The 20,077-nt window shown below is 54.1% G+C and overlaps 1 protein-coding gene across 2 annotated transcripts in view; it reads right to left on the bottom strand.

The window, feature by feature from the left end:
• COL26A1 (collagen type XXVI alpha 1 chain) overlaps positions 1–20,077 on the bottom strand; it is a 154,513-nt gene that overhangs the window by 15,566 nt on the left and 118,870 nt on the right. For both annotated transcript variants that reach the window (XM_039243456.1, XM_039243455.1), the window contains exon 4: positions 5,002–5,063. In XM_039243456.1, the coding sequence (XP_039099387.1) occupies positions 5,002–5,063 (62 nt within the window). The remainder of the gene's footprint in view (positions 1–5,001; positions 5,064–20,077) is intronic.

Below are 20,077 nucleotides of genomic sequence, written 5' to 3' on the forward strand. Positions count from 1 at the left end.
CCCCATCCCCTCCTGGGCCTCACCAGCTTTGCTCCAGCTGCTGGAAGGACCCCAGGGTCCCTCCTGCCCTGAGACTCCCCACCCCCATGTCCTCAGAGGGCCACCAATACCCCGGCCCCGCCAGCCCTTCCCTTCACTCCTGAGCCACTGCACAATCACTTTGTATCGAGAACCATGGGTGGGAGCAGGCGCCCCTTGCTCTCCCCCCAGACCCCGCCTGGGTCAAGTGCCTCCTGATCGGGGTGCTCAGGCCCCTGCTGCCCCCCAAGCTGGTTTGAATCCGGCTCTCCCACTAGGCGGCTGCCGCCGTGTGAACTTGTGCAAGCGTTGTGACATCCGGACCTCGGTTTTCCCATCAGCAAAGCGGGGGCGAGAACACCGACGGCGTGCCGCACTGGGCCGCGGCTCCTCCTGCAGACACTGCTGGGTCCCAGGGACAAAGGGCAGCCTTCATGGCACCCAGGCCTGGGCTGGGCTGTGGTTTGGCGGGGGGGGGAGGGGGGTGACAAAGGGGCCCCCAAGTACTCCCTCCCACCAGTCCTGCAGTGTCCCTAGGCCTGGGTGGCAGTCTCTGAGAATCCTAGGGAACAGAGTGGCACCCCTGCACCAGGCCTTGGGGTCTCCGTCTTGTTGGGCCCGTGGGCTCCTCCCCATGAGGCTCCAGCAACTCCCCCCCCGCCCCCCCACCGCTACTTCTCCGAGCCCCTCCCACTCTGGTCCTTCCAAGTCCCCAGCAGGCAGGAAGAGTCACTACGGTCCATCCCAGGAGAGGTGGAAATAAAGGCTCAGAGACTGCAAGTGACTCACCCAAGGTCACCCAGCAAGTAGGCTGGGACCAGGGTCCCATGCAGTGCCTTGTCCACCTCCCCACAGCTTGGCCACAGCCCAAGCCTTGGCGGAACTTCACTGGAGCACCCATAGGGGAGTAGCCGGCCACTATCACAGTGCGGCTCGGGGATGCAACTCCATTTCCCGACCCTGGAATCCCCTCGGGGAGGGAAGGGTGATGATTCCTCCCCCAATCACTGAGTGTCCGCTGGGAAGCTGACCAGCCATGTCCGAGGTTAGGGGCTCTGGGCAGTGGAGGAGCTGGAGGTGGGGAGAGCTGTCAGAGACACGTGATGGGGGGTCCAGGGGCAGGAGTGTGGGTGAAGGCAGCAGTGGGTCCTGGGACCATGGCATCACCACCCGGGCAGAGGAGCCCCAGGTCACAGCCAAGTCAGCAGGAGCCCTGGCCGGCGTCCCAGCCCTCCTGGCCTGGCTGTGGCCAGCCTCCTGGTGCCACCGATCCCACCCGGGGGCCGGCATGACCTCACCAGGACAGGCAGCAGTGGGCGTGGGGACTCCACCCAAGAAAACCAGACTGCAGCCAACCTCGGAGGGCAGTGGCTCCCATGCCATCATCGCAGCCTGGCTGGCTGGCTGGGAGGCTGCCCTCCTGGGCCAGACGCCGGCTAACTCGGAGGCTTCTGTGACCCTCACACAGGGGAATCCTCCCTGTGCTCCCTCCCGTGCCACGCGGTCCGTGGAGTCAGAGTGTAAACCGGAGGAAGGAGAGGAGGGCAGGAAGGAAGCTTCTTCCTGACTTTCCACCCCACCACTCTACCCTGTCTCAGAAAAACAGGGTGGCAGGAGTCCCAGGTCAGCTCCTAGGTCTGGGCCTTCCAGGAGCTCAGGCACCGGCAGGAAGTGAAGAGGGAGCAAACCCTGATGGCTGCTAGACATGGAGAGCCCCCTGTCGTGTGCCTGTGGGTATGCTCCGGAGGAGGAATTGTGATTGCCAGGTACTTATTTTCCCAACTCCCTTGCAACTAGGAGATAGGCATAGAGCCCAGTGCTGGTCGATGGGACAGAAGAGCCTGTTAGGCTGCTTTGCCTTATCCTCTACTTCCTGCCTCTGAACATGTACGGGGATGCGATGCCTAGAGCAGCAGCAGCCACTTTGTAACCATGAGGCACTGACCATGAGGACAAAAGCCCATTCACTAAGGAGGTGGAGGGGAAGGCTGCGAAGAGCTTGAGTTCTTAAGCCACCAAACCAATCCCAAGACCTGCTGGACTTCTCGTTGAACAAACAAACAATAAACATCCTTAAAGAATATACTGACACAGCAAAGCAGGCTACTTGTCTGAGAGGGCAGAGGCCACAGTTTCCAGGCCTCTGGGTTGCTGCTCTCTTATGCCAGTCGTCTGGCTTCTGACTCCCCATCTGGGCTTTGCCTGCCTGGCTCTCGCTGGCCTGACTACAGCCACTGATCCTGCTCCGTGTCCTCTCTGAGCCCGGCAGGCCCCCCTGGCCACAGCAGGGGCTGTCCCGACAGCCCAGCCAGCTTCCAGCCCCCTCCCTCTCCGGCTGCTGCCTCTCAGGGGCTCCGTTTCCCCAGGGGACCCCCAGGCATGTAACAGGCAGGTAAACAGCTAGAAGGTGACCCAGGTAACGCACAGGACCTGAGCCAGGAATCGCACATCCCTGAGCTGGGAATCCAGAGGGAGGGTGGTGGCAGCTGGCTCTTGGCACACCCTCAGATGCAGATTCCCTCCCCCTCTCCCCATCCAAGCTTGTCCCTGTACACCCTCCCCCAGAACAAGCCGGTGAGGGGTGGGCAGGGAAGTGACTCTTTCGATTTCCATTTCACAGGACAGCAGATGGGGGCCAGAGCTGAGCAGGAAAGGCAGACCTACTCCTGGGCAGGGACCCGACCACCGTCCTGTCCCCCAGCTCTGCAGAAGGATCACGACCCTCACCCTGGAGCCCCCTCACAGCCTGCTGCTGTGGCCCAGCGTGGGGTCAGGGTGAGAGGACGGGGGGAGCTGCTCCCGGCAGGCGGGCCAGGGCCAGCTGGGTGGAAGACAGCTAGCACTGCGCCCGTCTGCCCCCAGAGCTGGGACTTGTAACACCCTGAGGTGCCCGGCTGGGGCACGGCAAGCTGCCAGTCCACACCCTGCCCAACTGCTCAGAGGCTTCAGGTGCCTGGAGAATGTCGGTCAGGCCAGCTGGCTTGGCAACCCCTCTTCTTTTTAAAATCTCAGGTGCCACACATTCACCCTGGCATCTTCCCCGTCACCCCCCTCCTGTTCCCGGGGCGTCCCCAGCCCCAGCCTGGCCCACGTGATGGCATCCATTCCCTGATGGCTTCCACCCCACCCCCACGGAGCCACCGACCCCAAGGAGGGCACAGGGTCCCCCAGTCCCAGTCCATGTCCAGGGGGCCGCCGGGGGACCCTCCCACCTGCAGGAGGCTCAGGGACAAGGGGGGGCACTCATGGCCTGGAGCTTCTCATGCCATGTGCTCTGCACAGGCATCTCCCGCACACCTGTGGCTGCATCTGTGCCATGGGAACGGCAAGATGGCATCGCTGACACAGACCCTCCCATCTGTCCAGTGCTCGGCCGTTTCCAAGGCTGGGACCCTCCGCCTTGTCCTCTGAGGCCCCGGCTGCCCTTTAAAGGCCGGTTCTTCAATCCACCGCACAGTATAGGCGCCGGGAGCCCGGCGAGAGTCACCCAGCCAGTGGTGACAGCCCCACTCTGCCTGACCCCGAGCGACAGTCATCCGCAGCCCCATTTCACCGGCAGGTGCCCTCACGGCCAGGCTTTCAGGGCAAGAAGCAGGGCCAAAGGGTGATGCAAGGGCTGTGTGTGCGCGTCTGTGAGCCTGTGCGTGTTTGTGAGTGTGTCTGTGTGTCTACGTGTATATGTGTGTCCGTGCACGTGCATGCGCATGTGTCCGTGTGTCTGTGTGCATACGCATATGCGTCTGCCTGGGAAGGTCTGCCTACCAGGCTCTTCGGGGCAGGGGAGGGGCCCGACCTCTGGGTCCGCTCTGTGGTCCTGCCACGGGGCTCGCTCAGTCCACCTCCGTCCTCCATCCCCACTCTGGCCTCTAGCCAGCGGCTCTCCCCCAACTCCGGGCCAGGCCACCCCAGCAGTCCCAGCCCCAGGAGGCTTTGGGTACAGAGGCCTCAGTCCCCAGCAGGCACCCTGGGACAGGAGGGAGCAATGGGCTCATCCCCAGTCAGGACGCAGCCTGCGGTCCCCCCCAGCTTGGCTTCGTAGGCACCGGGTCCCTGAGACACTCCGCCGGAGCAATGTCGGCAGGCTCGCGAGGCAGAGCACATGAGGTGACGGCGATATAGCCCAGGAGAAGGGTCTCTCACGGAGGGATGGTCGCCAGCCTCCTTGTCCCTCGGCAGGCTCTGTCCCCACACCTGCGCCCCGCACGTCCTCTGCCTCTGAGTTACTGCCTCTCTCCTTGCCCAGAGCTGCCTGGGGCTACTCCCATACTCTCAAATAAATTAACTTTTCCTCTTCCTTTGTTTCTTTTTTTTTAGGTTTACTTATTTATTTTGAGAGAGAGAGAGAGAGAGAATGCACATGCACAAGCAGGAGGGAGGCAGAGAGAGAGAGAGGCAGAGAGAGAATCCCAAGCTGACTCTGCACTCAGTGCAGAGCCCCACGTGAGGCTCCGTCCCACGAACCATGAGATCGTGACCTGAGCCGAAATCAATAGTCGGACGCTTAACCCACTGAGCCCCCCAGGTGCCCCTAAATCATCTCATTCTTTATTCAGTGCTTCTGCCCCTGGGGTGACCGGCTCCACCTGCCAGGCAGCTCCTTCCCCATCAGCTTGTCTGTGCCCAGCCGTGTGCCAGACGGGGAGGGAGAGGAGGAGCCAGAGTTGGGAGCAGCAGCTCCTGAGGGGGGAAGGGTGCCCTGCTTTTTCCACTGAGGGGTCAACTTCTGGGGCTCCAGCTCCGCCAGCCACGGAGGCCCACACCCAGACCAGCCTGCTGTCTCAGACCTCCGTATTTCTGGCTTTCCCCACTCCCCTCCCCCACCCTGGGAGGTGGCCCAGACTAGACCACCCAGAACCACTGAGGCCCCAGGAGCAGCCAACCCCTGGGACCGAACTGCTCAGGGCTGGGCTCTCCCCAGCCACACCCGGCAGGAACTGATACACAACCCTCGCACACACCCGCCAGCTCCCCAGGCCGTCTGACCTTGGCCTCCAGCGTGGTTAGTCGCTCACTCATGTCGCTGAGCCGGGTACAGTTCATGCATTCTGAAAGAGAAGGGCGAGAATGGAGTGTAGACCCTGCGCTGCAAGCAGCCAGCCACCAGCACAGCCTCCAGGCGGGCAGGCAGGGAGCTCTGGGATCAGTTTGCCTAGATAACTCTTATCCGTCCTTCAGGGCCTTGTCTGCAGCGCCCCCTCCTCCATGCAGCCTCCCTGACCTCTGAGCTGCCTCTTTTCTGAGCACCGGCGGCACACGGTACTGTCCATTTACTCCGCAAAGTGTCAGAGCCAGCCCTGAGCCCACCCTCAATGCCTAGTCAGCCTGCAAGGGCCATGAGGGTAGGGGCTTTGTCGATTTTATTGGCCTCCCAATCTCAGGGCCTGGCACAAAGTAGGGACTTAAAAAAAAAAATCCAACATCTGATAAACAGATGGTAAAAGAGATGTGCTCCCTGACCTTGAGAGCCCCAGTCCAGGGAGGGAGGTGGGCAAAAAAGTACAGGCTGGTAAGGGCTATGCAGGGCTGTAAGAATAGAATGTGCAAAAGAGCGGCGTGGGGGACAGTGATGCCAGTCTGGGGTGGGGGGTGGGGTCATGGAGGACATCTTGGAGGCAGCAGCATCTGAGGTGAGGCCTGAGGGATGCACAATGACTGACCGGGTGAGGAAGGAGGGCTGAGGTCTGGAGACAGGGAAGAAAAGGGAAGGTTCTGGTAGCAACCTAGGAGAATCAGAACATACCCAGGCCCCCCTCCACCCCTCCCACAGATTGGAGCAGTGGGCTGGGCCCATTAGGAGGCCTGAGGCCAGGGGGCAGCTGTGGGAGGGGGTGAAAGTCAAGGTCAGGTGTGCATTTTTAAAACCTCACTCCGGCAGCAGAGTGTACAATGGGTGGGCGTGGGAGGGGCTGGAAGCCGGAAGGCCAATTAGGAGACCGCTAACGGCTGACCCCCCAGGTACACGTCTCCCTGGGCTATAATTACCCATTTATGTCTGTCTGCCCCAGGGACCGAGCTCTTTAAAGAGGAAAGAGAGGGTTCAAAGCTGTTCTAAAGAGCTTTTATTGCTCCAGAAATCAAGGGATGCCTAAATCTCTCCCTCGGTTCAAAGCCTGACCTTCCAGCAACCTCACTGAGGCTGAACAGACACGCCGACCATGCACTAGAGGTTTGAGGGGAACTTGTTAGGTCACACTTGGTGTGCAGGGGCTGTCAGAGGCCCCGTGGCCGCGGTGAGGCCTGAAGTTCACCAGCAGTGTCCGTGCCTGCTCCCCACTGGTCTCTCTTGTCCTTGGAGAGGCCCCCAACGTCATTTCTGAAAGCAAGTCACCTCACTGGTGTCCCCCCTTCGGCAGCGGTGATTTACAAGAGGCACCACTGGGCTCAGAGACGCCCCGCTCACCCTCATCTCCCTCCCCCGCTCCCCTGGGCTGGGCCCAGTCCGTGGTTTATAAGCATTTTTTAGGAACAGAACTCTTTTTTTCCCCCCTCAATAAAACCATGCCAGTAACCCTGATACAGAAAACAGATTAGAGACCGGGGCATAAACATAGAAACTTTTAAACAACCAGAAGAATGTAAAGTTACGAGGCTGGGACCGGGTAGGGCTCCAGGAAGGACCCGCACGAGGGGGGGAGGCTCTCTGCTGGACACCCCCACGCGTCCCCCTAGTTTCTCCCAGGAAAGTGTGGTGAAGAAACAAAAAGATACAGGGGTGACTGGGGGGCTTGGTCGGTTAAGCGTGAGACTCTTGATTTTGGCTCAGGTCATGATCTCATCGTTCATGGGATCGAGCCCGGGGTCAAGCTCTGCGCTGACAGCACGGAGCCTGCTTGGGATTCTCTTCTTTCCCTCTCTCCCTGCCCCTCCCCTGCTCGCTTGCTCTCTTAAAATAAATAAATAAATTTAAAAAAGAAAGAAAGCAAGAACAAGGTATAAACCACAGAGGGAAGAGAAGGGCAGAGGAGGCTTCTCAGCGATTGATGCCAATTTATGAAACGCAGCCAGGGGCCCAGGCCTACCTGGGCAGAAGGCATCAGAGCCTCCAGGAGGCAGGAAGGCCATCCTGGCTGGGACGGAGCCAGGCAGGAGAGGTGAGGGGTCTTCTCTGGGGACAGGGACAGGCCTCAGAGGAAAAGTGCACAGGTGCCCCAGCTGAAATGACAGGGTCTCCAAAGGCCCCCAGTCCACACAGAGCCCCCGGGTCCTTTCAGTGGCCCCCTCCTCAGGCAGGTCAGCATTCCTGGGCCTTAAATGAAGCCTTTAACGGAAAGACAGACACCAAAAAAATAGGGTCCCATCCGTCCACCCCCTAGGCTAACCGCACCTATCTACCCACTCCTCCACCCACCTGCCTTACCCCCCACCCTATCCCCACCCTCCATCCCTGTACGTCCCCTACCATCGCCCCCTCCCCGCCCGGAGGAACCACAGCAGCTCAGGAGCCCCCCGCGCCCCAGCGCTAAATCCCATGAGGTGGGTGGCCGGGCGGCACAAGGAGGGGCCTGCCGTCAGAGCCCACGAGCCTTCTGGAGCAGCCGTGTCTTCCGGAGCCACAGGCGCTGAATCCAGAGAACTGTGAAGAAGTGACTTTCCTGTCTGAGCCCCGGGCCCCCTCCATGACCAGAAGGGCTTCTCACCCCCACCTCCCGGGAGGCTGGCAGGCAGGGCAGAGGGCCTGACGGAAGCGGGGAGCTGTGAACTGGAGCCCCGGCCTGGCCCAGTGAACATTCCTGAGGCCCTTAGGCATTTAGGGGCCATGAACACAGCATTTCCAGGGTCTGAGGCAACAGTGGGGACTCTGCAGGGGGTAAGGTCTGTGAGGGAGGAGTGAGCCTCAGGCTCTCGCAGAAACCTATTTCTGGAAAGTGTGCTGGGCACGAGCCCAGTTTGCTCTGGCACTGGGCACCCTGCTTGGCAGGTGAGGTGCGGCTTGGCCGTCGGCGGGCACAGGGGGTCTGGTTCCCCAGCCGCAGAGAGGCCCGGGAGGCCCAGCCAGCAGGGCAGGGGTGAGGCTGCCAGCTCGTCCTCCCAGTGCCACCTGCCTGGGCAGGCGCTGAGGCCAGGCGGGTTTTATGGCTCTCTTGGCATTCTGTCATCGGCAAGCAATTACATTCTGTGTGTTTAAATTTTTCAAATTATTCACAGGAGCGGTAGGAACATGGAAATGACGCTGAGGGTGCTGAGTGTCTCGGTGAGTGGACCAGGCCCTGCCTGCTGGCTCTGGGCCTCGGTTTCCCCTCACTGACTTCCCGAGATTCCGAGAGTCCCACGTGCCCGGCCCCCTTCCCAGCACACACAGGCCCACGGGTGCCCGGGGCCACAACACATTCCTGTGTTACGACATGGCAAAGGGTCAGGAACTCTCCTGTGCCAGGCAAACCAGTGTGTGTGTGTGTGTGTGTGTGAGAGAGAGAGAGAGAGAGAGAGAGACTCCCTGCTTGGTGCAGTCAGTGGAAAGAGAATGATAAGCTATTAACTCACGGTGAGGCTGGAGAGGCCCTCATCTGACCTCTCCGCACCTCAGTTTTCTTATCTGTAAAAGGGGTTTTTATTGGGTCAGCACTAAGGGTTTCAGGATCCTGGACTCTTTGCTCCTGCCACCTGTGCCCTTGCCCTTGGGCTCTCACTGCCGGGCGCCGTCCACCCACAGCCAATCCAGCTGCCATTTGCCCTCGGTCAGCATGGCCACGGGTGATGGCTCTGTATCCAGAACTCGGTAGCCGGTTCCCGAGCGAGGCTGACGCCCCAGGCCAGGGCCGTAAGAGGAGCCTTGCCGACTGCAGAAAAATCTGGAGGCTGAGTGAGACCACCAGGAGGCTTGGGACAGGGCTGAGCCAGGGCACACGGGTGGTCCTGTCCCCAGACACCCAGCTCCCTCTGTGAGAGGCCTGGGAGATGGCAGCGGGCATGTGCAGGGTGGATGTCACCAGAAGGCCAGCCCAAGCAGGGCCCAGTGGGAGGAGACCCCTAAAATCTCCCTGGAGACCCTGGACTCCAGCCAAAACTCCTAAGCCCAGTTAGGAGAAGAAAGCTCCAAGGAGGTCAGTGGGGTCAGATGCTGTGGGGACAGGGGGTGGGGCTGGCCAAGTGTGTTCACAGGGGACCCTAGGAACACGGAGGTCCTAAGCGGCCTCAGTGTCCTCAGTGTGACATTTGTGGGCCCAGCACAAATATGACTGGCCCATTTCTATCTTACTACATATACAGTCAGCCCTGCTCTACCCAAGAGTTCAGCCTTTGGGCCACACATTCTTTTAGTGCCTCCCTCCTCCCCACTGGGATCTTTGAAGGGCACAAAGGACCTTCCTCTACTGGTGAGGCTTTGGTCACCTCACTCTTTGCTGGAAACTGCTATCAGGGGAAAAAGTCTTATCTTGACTAGGCCCTGGTTTCTTTTGCCTCTTCATTCACTACCATACCCCCAGCCAGGCCAGGCCTTCTCCAGCCAGGCCACACACCTCCAGCCAGCTACATCTTCTCCAGCTAGGCCCCTCCGACCAAAGAGAGAAGACCTGGATGGGCCCTGTGCAAACTCCTGCAGGAAAACCCATGAGAAGATGGATCTGTCTGCCCATGGGGCGCAGCTCCCAAAGTCTGACTATTAAATATGCACAGAGAGCCTCTAATGCAAAAGACAAAGACCAAAACAATAAACAAGAAGAAAGCAAACTCAGAAAACAGAGAAAATGAGTGGACAGAAAAAGACTGCAAAATACAACGTAAAACTCCAATATCCTTAGAGAGATATGAGAAGTTACTGCCTCCCCAAAACAACAGGAAGTTATTTACAAAGAACCTTCAAAACTCAAAAATGCATCTGTAGAAATGGAAAAAAAAAAAAAAAAGCTGATGTAAAATATTCAGTGAAAAGATTAGAAGATAAGGAGGTTTTCTAGAAAGTTGCAAAAAGGGGGCTATGAAACATGGAGAGAAGAGATAAGAAAATTAGAGGATCAATCCAGAAGATCTAACAAATAATTGGAGGTTCCAGAGAAAGAAAATGGACAAGAGAGTAAAAGAAATGATCCCAAAAGTTCACCTAAAACTGACTGATATGAACTTTCAAATTGAAAGAACATGTGAAATGCCAGATTGGGAAAAAAAAAAAAAAAAAACCCAACTCATACCAAAAAGCACATTGTCACAAAAGGTCAGAATCCCAGAGAGAAAATCTTAACAGCTTCCAAACAGAGAAAATGGAGAGAAGAGTATTAAAGAAATGATCGCAAAAGGTCACCTAAAACTGACAGATATGAACTTTCAAATTGAAAGAGCGTGTGAAATGCCAGATTGAAAAAAAAAAAAACCACACACACAAAAAGCCTAGCTCTTACCAAAAAGCACATTGTCACAAAAGTTCAGAATCCCAGAGAGAAAATCTTAAAAGCTTCCAAGAAAAAATGAGGCCTCCAGGAACTGTCCAGAATCAATATGGCATTAGACTTCTGAACAGTAACAGCAGAAGCTATGAGATAGGGGTATTCTTTTGAGAGAGGATGGTTTCTGGCTAAGAGTCTATACCCAGCTCAACTATCCCTCACATTTTGAGAGTAAAATGAAGCATCTGTAGGCATGCACGTCCTCAAAATATTGACACTCCACATACCTCTTCTCAGAAAGATGTACCCCATCAAAACAAAGAAGTAAGCCAGAGAAAAGAAAGGCACAAAACGGGATCCCTGAAGGCCAGGAGTTCAACAACAAAGGGACATGAGATGAGAAATAAAGGGAAGAGACCCAGCTGTACATGCGTGTGAGGGAGAATTAGACTTCTTTTGGAATCTTTGGGGTGAATTAGTGACATGCCAAGGGCTACAACATTTATGACATGGCCCAGAAAACTACGCAAGCAAACAAAAAAAGGAATCACTGACTCCAGGAAAAGAAGTCTAAAGCAAGGAGATGCAGCTTGGTATATTATCTGAAACCAGTTGTGAATATTATTTGGTTTGTTATACAACTCATTGTCCACCGATCCAACCCAAAGTGTGGTACAATTGCTTGGAGGAGGAGGAAAAGACATAGGGGAAAGGGAGGAGGAAAAGACAAAGAGAAGCACCAGGATCTCCCACAGGACAGACTCAATGGACAATCTCTAAGATTAAAAACCAAGAGAAATAAGAATATATAAATGTTAGTTAGCCTATAGAGGTAAGGCCTCCTCCAACCCCCCAAAAGCTCGACTATAGGGGGAAAACCTGGGAGATAAAGCAGGAGACTGCTCTTTTTTTTTTTTTAGTGTTTCATTTATTTATTTTGAAAGAGAGAGCATGTAAGCAGGGGAGGGGAAGAGAGAGAGGGAGACAGAGGATCCAAAGCAGGCTCTGTGCTATCAGCGCAAAGCCCCATACGGGGTTGGAACCCATGAACGCAAGATCATGTCCAAAGCCGAAGTCAGACGCTTAACCAACAGAGCCACCCAGGAGCCCATGGGACTGCTGTTTTTAATTGTAAACCTTGAAGGACACCTGCCTTTTTAAAACAATATACATATTCCAAACAAACATATGGATTCCATACATACTTATACACATAAACATAGTATAAGACATTAACTGGGTAAGAACATGACACATGCTCAGGATGGTATGTAAAAAATGACAACATTGCATCTGTTTTCTGCTTATAATCACATAAAAGATGGACATCCAAGACACGGAACCTGGAAAAATAAAAACAGTTGTACTGGCAGGATTTGGGGTGAGATCTGCCCTCAATTTTTGGAAAATTTCCCACTGATGTTCTATAGTTTGGGCTCAGTTTCCTGATCTGACAGCAAGACAAATCATCCCTACCTCATTAGGGCTGCTGCGCAGAGTAAGAGAACTGAGCCAGGAGAGCGGTGCCTGCCGGGCCCTGGGCCCTCTGTCCCAGGCCCGGAGATGCCAGCTTCTACTGGTGGCTCCCGGGGACTGACTGGCACCTGGGTCCCTGGCTTTTCCACCTGCGCCAGTTGTGAGCACCTGGCTTGGTGACCTCTCCCTCTGGGGCCGCTACCATGTGGCACCAGTGACCTCTGGGTCTGCTCTGCACGAGGCCAGCTCTCATCCCACATGCTAGCAAGCACATAGCAGGCTTTTAGTAAGTGCTCATGGAATAAATGACAAAGATAGCCCTTGGAGTCATGCTTGGCCCCCAGGGCTCCTCCCTCAATTCGCTGGGGAGGGTTCCCACAGTAGGAGAAGCCATTTGCATGTGTGTTGGAGGTGAAGAATCTAGAGATCTGGCTCCACTGCTAAGCCAACACCTTTGCAAAGTCACTGGTCCTTAGTGCCTGTTTCCTCCTAGTAAAATGGGCAAGATCATCTCTGACCCACCCCTGGGAACTGCCATGGGCCTCAGAAGAGATGGCCTTGAACACTTGCTACAAAGTCTGGTAGGGAAATGGCCTGGAAGTTCATATATCTGGTCTGGGGCACAACCAGATCCTCCCCCACCCCCCAAAATCCACCACCATGGTCCCTTAGGATTAGCAGCCTTGAGACTCATTGGCTAAAGGCAGATGAAGGCCTGGGGGTTGCATTTTATGTATCAACCTGGGAAGGCTCTCATGCCATTGCTTGGCCAAACACTAGTCTAGACATTGCTGCGAGGTATTTGGTAGAGGTGGTTAACATCTACAATCAGTTGACTTTAAGTAAAGGAGGTTACCTTGGATAATGTGGTGGGCCTCATCCAATCAGTTGAAGGCCTTACGAGCAGAAAGTGAGGTTTCCCAGAGAAGAAAGAATTTTGCCTCAAGACTGCAGCAGTGAAACACATCTGAGTTTTCAGCCTGCTGGCCCTCTTAAAGATTTCAAACTTGCCAACCCCTATAATTGCATAAGCCAATTCCTTAATACCGATGACAGATTATAGATCTAAAGAGATACATATATAGCTATACAGATACACACATGTGTCTTACTGATTGTGTTTCTCCGGGGAACGCTGATTGATTCAAGTTGCAACCTATAATCAAGTCCTAACCAGACTCGTCAACCAGGAGAGAATCTTCTGGACTTTTAAGAGTACTCCAGGATTCAACTCCAGCTGCCTTACAGAGATTGTTGTCGGGTTTAGCAAACAGAAACACAATAATTATCTGGCAACCCTACTTAGTATTTTGTTTGTTCTACAGATGCGTCAAGATCTCCTCTGTGATAGGGACCCGAGGACGAAAGGCCTCACCTTCAAAGCTCTCCGGACACGTAAGCAACCACTGTCCATCTGTGTGCCTCTCCTATGCAAGGCAAGGCCAACCCCAGCCAGGGGACAACAAGATGGCTTCCTAAGGAGGTGGCCCTGAGCTGTGACTACTACTGGTAAGACAAAGTGTGCTGAGTACTTGCTCCGGGTCTGGCCCTGGGCTTTCCCACCCATTCTTTCTGTGGGAGCCTCTCACCGACCCTGAGGCAGGCCCTAGATCGCTATCCCCACTTTGCAGACGGGAAAAGTGACGCAGATTTGAGCTGGGATGGGTGTTGGACCATCTGCTCTCAGCCCCCAACTCGTCACCTTTCCAAGGTTCCGTCTCGCCTCGCACCTGCTAAAACAGACCCCCTCCTGGCCCCTGGCCTCAGCTCCTGTAACAGGTAGGGATCTGATTTACCACGAGGGTAGGAGACGGGATTCGGGAGTGGAGGGGCAAGTCAGCTGCAGGCTGGAGCCCCTGAGTCTACCCAGGTGCCCATGGTGCTCTGAGGCCAGCCCCGCGAGGAATACCTGAGCCGAGGACATCACCTTTCCAGCTAACTTCTGGAGAGCGGCTTGTCCAAGTAATCACAGACAAATTGGATTTCTCTAAGCCACATACCCCAGAAGGAAGGGCGGGGAGGGCAAGGCCAAGCCAAGAGGAGACCTGCCCTGTGCTTTTCCTATTCCTTCCCAGCCACATGCCTGAGTAAGGAGCCCATCGGGGCCCAGGAAGCTTGCTGGTCAGACAGGACTGTGGCTGCGTGCCAGACCCCACCCTGGGGCTCTGGGACAGAATAATTAAATTCCATCCTTTTGTATATCAGGGATCACACAGAAGGCAGATTTTCAGGAACTTCTGCCAAGGCTTTTATTGAAAGAGTAATGGAGTTTCTGTTTGGAGACGGGCAGCCTCACATGGGTGTTCTCATGCTGGAAGCACAAAGCCCCAAAGGACTGACTGCACCGAATCTTCTTAGAGCACAGTGGGAGCCAGTCACCTCCTACCCTGAGGGCACCCATGTTAGCAGCCCCTGGACTGCAGAATGTTCTGCAAATGTTCAGAATCACCCTATGGGCCAAAGGGACAAAGCTGGTGAGTGGAACTGATTCGCCAGTGTTTACCAGGCACCTACTGGCTGAGAGGAAGAAATACCTGGGGAATAGCGCCCTCCATTTGCGAGTGAGAAGAATAAGATTCAGAGAGGTTCAGCAATGTGCTCGAGGACACACAGCTTGTCAGTTAAAGGCCAAAATTAGAACCCAGGGCTTCCCTTCTCTTGAGGCCATGGTGGGCCCCACCGGGGCGGCAACTCTCAATGGACATGCAGACAGTGCCTGGACCATGGCTAAGCATGGACCAAGTCTGTGACTTCTGCACCTCACCATGGCCCTAGGGACCTTGGTGACCAGGCTGGCCAATTGTCTTCCATTCTCTCTACCTACACATCCAGCCTAGAGTTCAAGGACAGTGGGCCTTGACCTTCAACCATGTGAACCATGGCTAGACCACACCCTAGAACTTCTTTTCCCCAACAAAATCTGAAGAAGAATGATTAGAATTATTTTTTTTAATGTTTTTTAATGCTTATTTATTTTTGAGAGACAGGGACAGGGTACAAGTGGGGCAGGGGCAGAGAAAGAGGGAGACATGGAATCCGAAGCAGGCTCCAGGCTCTGAGTTGTCAACACAGAGCCCGACACCAGGCTTGAACCCATGAACAGTGAGATCATGACCTGATCTGAAGTCGGACGCTTAACTGACAAAGCCACCCAGGCGCTCCTAGAATTATTAAGTTATTTTAGCAAGATCCCTGGAAGACACTTTACAAAAATCAACCATATTTCTATGGTTTCTATTGTTTTGGCAATAAACAAATAGAAGGTGAAATTTTAAAATGATAACATTCACAAAAACATCATAAAGGTATCAAATTGTCTAGGAATACATCTATTAAAAACTCTAGAACATCACTGAGAAATTAAAGAAGAACTAAAGAAATGGAAAGATATGCTATGTTCACAGATTGGAAGACCCAATATTGTAAAGATGTTCATTCTCCCCAGCTCATTTACAGAGTCAATGCAATCCCATTCAAACTATCAGAAGGCTGTTTGTGTGTATGTTAGGAAATTGGCAGGTGGATTCTGACAAGTATATGACAGCACAAAGGTCCAAGAAGAGTCAGGGCAATCTGGAAGAAATAGAACAAAAGGAGAACACTTAGATTTATTTCAGTTGAGACCTTTATTTATTTTTTTCAAAGTTTATTTATTTTGAGAGAGAGATAGAGTACGTGTGAGTCAGGGATGGGCTGAGAGAGAGGGGGAGAGAGAGAATCCCAAGCAGGCTCCACGCTGTCAGCACAGAGCCTGACTCAGGCTCAAACCCATGAACCGTGAGATCATGACCTGTGCTGAAACCAAGAGTTGATACTTAACTCACTGAATCACGCAGGCACCCCTAAATTGAGACCTTTAGAATTCAGCCCATTTTAAAACTTCAGCAATTAAGACACAGTAGTATCAGTGCAAAGACTCATATTTACAGCTACTTAGTTTATGGAAAAAAAGCACACATGCAGTACCACAGAGAACTGTTTAAAATAAACAGTTCTGGGTCAAGTGGATATCCAAGTGGAAAAGAAAAATAAAAGAATCCTATCCCTAACCCATACCACACATGAAAGTCAATTTCAGATGTATTGTAAGCACAAACGCCAAAGGTAAAATACATAGGCTACTACTTTTATGACCACGGAGTAGATACAGACTTCAACAGGACACAAAAGGTACTAACATTAAAGAAGACCTTGACAAAGTGCACCACATTAAAATTAAGAATTTATTGGAGCACCTGGGTGGCTAAGTCGGTTAAGCATCCTACTTTAGCTCAGGTCATGATCTTGCAGTCCATGGGTTTTAGCCCCGTATCGGGATCTGTGCTGACAGCTCAGAGCCTGGAGCCTGCTTTGGATTCTGTGTGTGTGTGTCTCTCTCTCTGCCCTTCCACCTCCTCCCCCAACTCAAAAATAAGCAAACATTAAAAAAAACCTCAAGAATATATTTCATCAGAAGAGAAAGAGCAAGCCTACCACCCCGTAGAAGAGGATTCTTGGAAAACATATACCCACAAAGTAAGAGATCCAAATGGCCAATAACCATATGCACAGGGGCTCAACCCACTAGCCACACCAGGAGATGCAAATTCAACCACAGCGGAGCACCCTCACTCACCCACCAGAATGGCTATAATTAACAAGACTAATGATGCCAAGTATTACAGAGCATGGGAGCCACTGGAATTCCCAGTGCCACCGGAGTGTCCATGGCAGAACCACTTGAAGAAAACCATCTGGAAGTTGCTAACCAGGCTGAGTAGAAGCAATTCCATCCCTAGATACGTACCCAACAAGACGAATAAATACTTTCACCAAACAACATGTGTAAGAACGTTCCCTGTGGCGTCGCTCATAATAACCCCCAAATTGTAAATAACCCAAATTCCATCAGTGGACGCCGGGTCAACTGAATTTTCACAAAATGGAAGGCTAACTGTACTAAGTGTACAGGAGCCACATGTGGCCGCGTGGGTGAGCCTTGCAAAGATAACACTGGGTGAAAGATGACACCCCCCAAGAGAGCATGTTGGGCGATTCCCTTTATCTAAAGTTCCACCAGAGGCAGAGAGCTGGGAGTGTGACATTCAGGTCAGCGGTTACCGTGGAGAGGACCACTGTGGGACGAGGCAGTGAGAGGGCCTGTAAGGTGATGAAAATGTCCTCTTTCTGGATGTGGGTGCGGGGACACAGATTCGGTCAGTTCGTGAGAAACATGCCAGGCTGTTCTGCTCATCCTAAACCACCCATCTGACATGTCACCCTCGGACACTTGACATCGCCCTGAGGACAAACCCCACCAGTGTGGGCTACTTGCTGTGCTCTGAAGCCTTTGGCCTTTGCTTGTGTGTCTTGTTACCTCATCTAGAAATGGCTCCCATCCTACCCCATGGATCAGCTAATTCCTACTTAAGCACCTCCTCCCACAGGAAGCCCTCCTTGACCACTCCAGGCAAACGTAGGCACCCACCTTCCCACAAACTGCCATGGACCTTGTGCACATCTTGCCTGCGGCACTTGGCACCTTGGACAGGGATGTGTATCACTTTTTCCCTCTGGGCTGTGAACCACTGAGGGCAGGAGCCATGGCTCATCCATTCTTGTATTCTAGAAATATGGGGAAGCCCTATTCCCCTGTCACATGGGTCTGCAAGATGTTCCTGTGTGCTCTCAGAAGGTAAGCATTACTAGGAGGGGATCCCCCGGCCCATTGTCCAAGGAGCCTGCCCTGGAGGACCCCAGGGGGACCGAGAAGGAGGGAGGGAGGGAGGGCGCAGCTCTGTGGCTGGCTGTCACAGGCGCACCTGGCAGCTCTGTTCCGGGCGCTTCCTCACTGTGCACAGGAAGTACTACAGCCCGAAGCAGCTGTTTTCCGTTTCCACCAAGGCCAGAGAAAGCGGAAAGGGCCTTAAGGTACAGGCAAGGAAGGCATTTTGGTGCTCAAGTTCATTATAGTCTGGCTTATGTTGCAGTGGGAGGGGTGGGAGGGAGAAAACATTCTCTTTTGATTTCAGGAGGCAGAGGGTCTGGTCCGTGTGGAGCAATGCAGGTCATAATAATGATCAAGAAAAAGAACTGGTGGGGGCGCCTCGGTGGCTCAGCCTTAAAGTTAAGCGTCTGACTTCGGCTCAGGTCACGATCTTACAGTTTGTGAGTTTGGGGCCCACGTAGGGCTCTGTGCTGACAGCTCAGAGCCTGGAGCCTGCATTGGATTCTGTGTCTCCCTCTCTCTCTGCCCTTCCTCGTTAGCACCCTCTCCAAAAATAAATAAATGTGAAAAAAAATGTGTTTTAAAGAACTGGCAACTCATATTCTCAGAGTACTACTATGTGCCAGACACTGTGCTGTTGAATCACTTAAATTTGTCGAATTTCCTACAGATGAGGAAACAGAGGCACAGAGAGGTTAGGAAACTTGCCCAGAGTCACACAGCAAGTCAGTGGCAGAGTCCGGATTCACATCTAGGCAGTCAGGGGACTTAGCTCTTCACCAGCACCCTGGCCTACCTCAGTGACCACTGGCCTCATCCAGGTCTGAGGACCCAGGGGGCCCTTCTCCTGGCACCAGCCCCCACCCTGCTGTGCTCTGAAATTCTGAAATTCCTCCAGATGCCACCCTGACCCCTCATGCCACCTGAGGGCATCACGGCATTTACCTTCCAAAACATTAGGGCCTTCGACTTCTGGGGAGAGACAGCAGGAATTAAGTGCATTTCTTTATGAAACGAGGTCCTCCTAAAAGTACATCGTGTCCCTTTGCTATAGAGGGCGGACATAGTCTCCTTACTCTGCTCCCCCAGAGGCCCAACTAAGAAGACACTCAGGTTGGCAGTTAGCAGGGGGCAGGGGTGGAGGGGGCAGAGGGGCTGCTACCTGGGCACCATCGGCTGCTCTGACAGGCTCGGGCCACTGCCGCCGGGCAGGGGGTGCAGGAAGGGGCAAAGGCAGAGAATAATCCACGTGTCCCCGCCCAAGTGCAGCCATGTCAGAACATGCACGTGGGTATGCGTGTGTCTACACGCTCAGGTCCAAGTGCGGGCAGTCTATAGGGAGCATCGCTGTGCACGCGCATTGTATGGGTGTCTGTCTGTCTGTCTGGTCCGGTTTCTGACGCATGGGTGGGAAGCCTGGAAACATTCTCCATTTACACAGAGCCCTGTGGTTTACGAAGTTCTTTTACATCTTTGGCCTAGCTTGGTACCTATGAGGCCGGTGAGAAACCACAATCCACGGTCCCGACCTGTGCAAAGGGCAGCTCAGAGAGGGGAGGGGGCTTTTCTGGATCACACAGAGCTGCGACATAAACCCCAGTGTCCCAGTGGAAGGCCAGAGACCTCCTCCAGCAAAAGGAGCCCAAGTGAGTAACAAGAGACTGCAGGAGGAGGGGTGCGGGCCCCTGTGAGCAGCCCACCAGCAACGGAGGCCAGGGGCTCTCCGATGGACCCAAAGTGGGGTCTGCTGTGTGTCCTTGGTTAGGAGCACAGCCCTCTCTGGGCCTCCACTTCCATGGGTCTTGCCTTGAGGCAGTAACTGGAACTGGAACCAGACAGCACTTGGGCTGGGTGTCACCTTTCCCCTCCTCTCTCCCGTGGGCACAGGAGCCAGGCTTCGCTTCCTGCGAGCAGAGAGGGACCCTGTCGTGGGGGCTCATTCTCAGGCTTCTGTGCTGAAATGTGATCCCCTGTGAAGCCTCTCCCAGGTGCTGGAGAGGGTGTCTGACTACAGGGTGGGATTCGTGCATCCCAGACCCCGGGCGAGGAGCAGGGGTCCTGCTCCGTCTCGGCTCATCCGCTCCACGTCAGGGGCCCTCAGCTCCCCTGCGCGATACACTGAGCCAATAGTCCCTGCAGCCGGTGCAGACCTTTGTCCCTGGCCTGCGGTGCGTGGTCTCCAAGACTGTAAGTGGTGACGAAGCTGCCCCCAGCCCCACAGGCAGGGGCAGGAACTGGATCAGAGGAGCCCCAAAGCCTGTGTACTCAGGCTTCGGGGGTGCCCGGGGGGCTTAGTCGGTGAAGCGTCTGACTTCGGCTCAGGTCATGATCTCACTGTTCCCCAGTTCGAGCCCCGCATCGCACTCTGTGCTGACAGCTCAGAGCCTGGAGTCTGTTTCGGATTCTGTGTTTCCCTCTCTCTCTGCTCTATCCCAGCTTGCGCTCTGTCTCTCTCTCTCTCAAAAATAAACATAAAAAAAAAATTAAAAAAAAATAAAGATGTCCGGCTTCTGATCGCTTTGGCCACCTCAGAGACCTCACAAGCTAAGGACTCACA

The sequence above is a fragment of the Hyaena hyaena genome, unplaced genomic scaffold (genome assembly GCF_003009895.1).
Source record: "Hyaena hyaena isolate Hyena2069 unplaced genomic scaffold, ASM300989v1 scaffold_228, whole genome shotgun sequence".
In the NCBI taxonomy this organism is placed as follows: Eukaryota; Metazoa; Chordata; class Mammalia; order Carnivora; family Hyaenidae; genus Hyaena; species Hyaena hyaena.